At 36.6% G+C, this 2,500-nt stretch overlaps 1 protein-coding gene across 2 annotated transcripts in view; it reads right to left on the reverse strand.

Annotated features, from left to right (window-relative positions):
- LOC138057278 (uncharacterized) overlaps positions 1-2,500 on the reverse strand; it is a 121,491-nt gene that overhangs the window by 117,990 nt on the left and 1,001 nt on the right. For both annotated transcript variants that reach the window (XM_068903325.1, XM_068903324.1), the window contains exons 2-3: positions 490-522; positions 35-61 (exon numbers count right to left, since the gene is read on the reverse strand). In XM_068903325.1, the coding sequence (XP_068759426.1) occupies positions 35-61; positions 490-508 (46 nt within the window). In that variant the 5' untranslated portion in view covers positions 509-522. The remainder of the gene's footprint in view (positions 1-34; positions 62-489; positions 523-2,500) is intronic.

The following is a 2,500-nucleotide window of genomic DNA, read 5'->3' on the forward strand; positions in this document are numbered from 1 at the left end:
GTTCTAAAGTTAACTCCATTTACTGAGATATTACCTTTAGATGCCGATCCAGACTCTTTAACTGAAAAAAAAAAAAAATAGGAAAATAAATTTTCATTACTTATTGTTGGAAATAGGTACATGAAGCAAAAACTTTGACTTACTAAAAGGACACTTCGTGTTGGATGTCAAAATTGGGCGTGCATCTTATTACTTGAATTTCTGGACATAAGTGGCCTTGGGTACAATTTAATGTTTCCTTATATTGGAAATTTTGTTCAACCGGCTCAGAACAACATTCAACGAAAATCAGAAAACATTGCTGGGTTCATGTTTTTGATTTGGGGATAAGTACCTACATGTAACTATCGCTCCCCACCCTCTAAGAGATGCACTTCCCACTTTTTCGGAGTTCCTGAACCCTTCGAGCCTCCTGATCTCAAGGGCTCCTGCCCGCCTCTTGCAATACTCCTTCTACGCAAAAGCAACATAACCAACGTCACACGTTACCTCGTTTTTTACGTTCCATGTTTCATCTTCGGACTGAAATAAGAAATATATATTCATGTGAATGATATGATCACTCTTGATTGATCTCATTTAACTAATATTATAATAAGGAATTTTAAGAAGAACTGCGAGAAGGATTGGCTTATTGGCGGCATAAAAATACATTCTAAATTCAATTTGTTTTTAAAAAAATTACCACAAAATGTGGTTAAGGTTTGGGTTATAACCCAATGTGTCAAGTTTATGTGCACCATTGACATCGAAAGAAGCCACACTCAGTGCCAGTGCGCAGAAAACTATATTGTTCTCATCAAAACCCCATACTGATGTAATTGTGACCAAGAAAGTGATAGCAACATAAACACTTTGGCTGTAGTCGATCAGAGCGAGATTCATCAGGGATGCCTGTTTATAGCCTCGATTGCATGCAATGAAGTGTGAAATGCATGGCTCAATTTTACCTGTTACCAGTCCCCATAACAAGCCTCCACACACAAGACAATAATTATTATTAATCTAACCCTTTAGGGCCTCCCTGCTTAACTTCAATTTTCACCTTCTCCATTATAAAAACTGGTCTGCTTCGCTTTTGTTCTAAAACCTTAAATTGTTATCTTTACCATGTAGAGAAAATGACGTATTTGAACAAGAAGTCCAGAGGGTCAGGTGTTGGAAACTACAGTTTCTTGTTTTAATTTTGTTTAATAATCATTCCATGCATCTCGAAGAATCTCGTCAACACAACTACTCTCTATGGGAAAGTTCCTATAAATTAATAAGTCGAGGTTGTCGAAGTTGCTAAGACAATAAATTATGATAGACCTCATTCCCAAGATCATCTCGAATGTCAAATGTAATGCCAACCAATTGTTAAACACTTCATATTTCAAACATCAGGTCTTTTCTTTTTTCTTTTTTTGTGAGTTTAGGGGCTCGAATGAACCGCCAATTGAGAAAAACTTGAAAATCTTCAAGTGTTTGTGTTAAACACGAGACTCGCCTCTATCTAATACCGTCGGGTAGGTCGCTCCATAGTTTAGTGGGTACTCAAAATAAATTATTTTCATCAAGAGTCCCATTCAAAAAACAACGGCCCTTTTTTCAGGTTTAAAGGGTTTTCCATTTGGAATACCAAAAAGATTCATAAATGCTCATAATTATAGTCTATTTACGGCCAGTCCAGTGTTTGATATAATCAAGTCTTATTGAGTATCAACTCCAACAAGATAAATGGATGGTAAATTAATTGATTGGCTTCCATGTTTCTTTCTTTCTTTTTCCCATTTTTATTTATTTATATATATTTTTTTTGTATTGCCTTTTGCATTTCATTCCTTTTACTGGAGATATAAAGTTGGTCACGCCGTCCTGCCATGACAAGAACTGTCGCAAAACATCCAAATTGTTTTAGTCCTTCAAAACAACATTAAGTTTCCCACGGTTTCAATAAAAGTGCACGTGGAAGGATTTCACTGGAAGGTGCCGTACATTTCTGACCCTGAAATGAATGACTGAGATGGCAATTGTTAACCCCGGCAGATGAAATGAACAGATGATATATTTTTAATGGTGAATCGGGGATACTTGCCAAAAATTCGAGTGCAAAGAAGCAGTCAGATTTTTGCGACTTTCCCTGCGCCAGCACCAAAAAGGTGTATTAAACCTTTTCATTACTGGCATTGTTTCTAAGAGAAAAAGTTCAGTAAAAAAGACAGGTCATGCAAAGGGAAAAAGGCTCGTTTCACCCCAAGGACGCCTTCAATTTCATTAATTGCCCAAAGCTTAATACTTCATTTTCATTTTATTCTAAAATAGTAAAGATAGTGGCGTAATTAAAATGAAACGGAAATGAAACCTAAACTCCTGTTCAGCAGGAGATGCTTTCTCAAATTATTGAGGTCATTATCTTCAACAAGGAGTGTCTCAAAATGAGCAAGACTGAGTTATGATTAGCTTTGATTGTCACGGGTCGCTGTCACGTAATGCGACTTTTGGCAAAGAAACGAGAGAG

The sequence above is a fragment of the Montipora capricornis genome, chromosome 7, assembly GCF_036669925.1.
Source record: "Montipora capricornis isolate CH-2021 chromosome 7, ASM3666992v2, whole genome shotgun sequence".
NCBI classification, from domain to species: Eukaryota; Metazoa; Cnidaria; class Anthozoa; order Scleractinia; family Acroporidae; genus Montipora; species Montipora capricornis.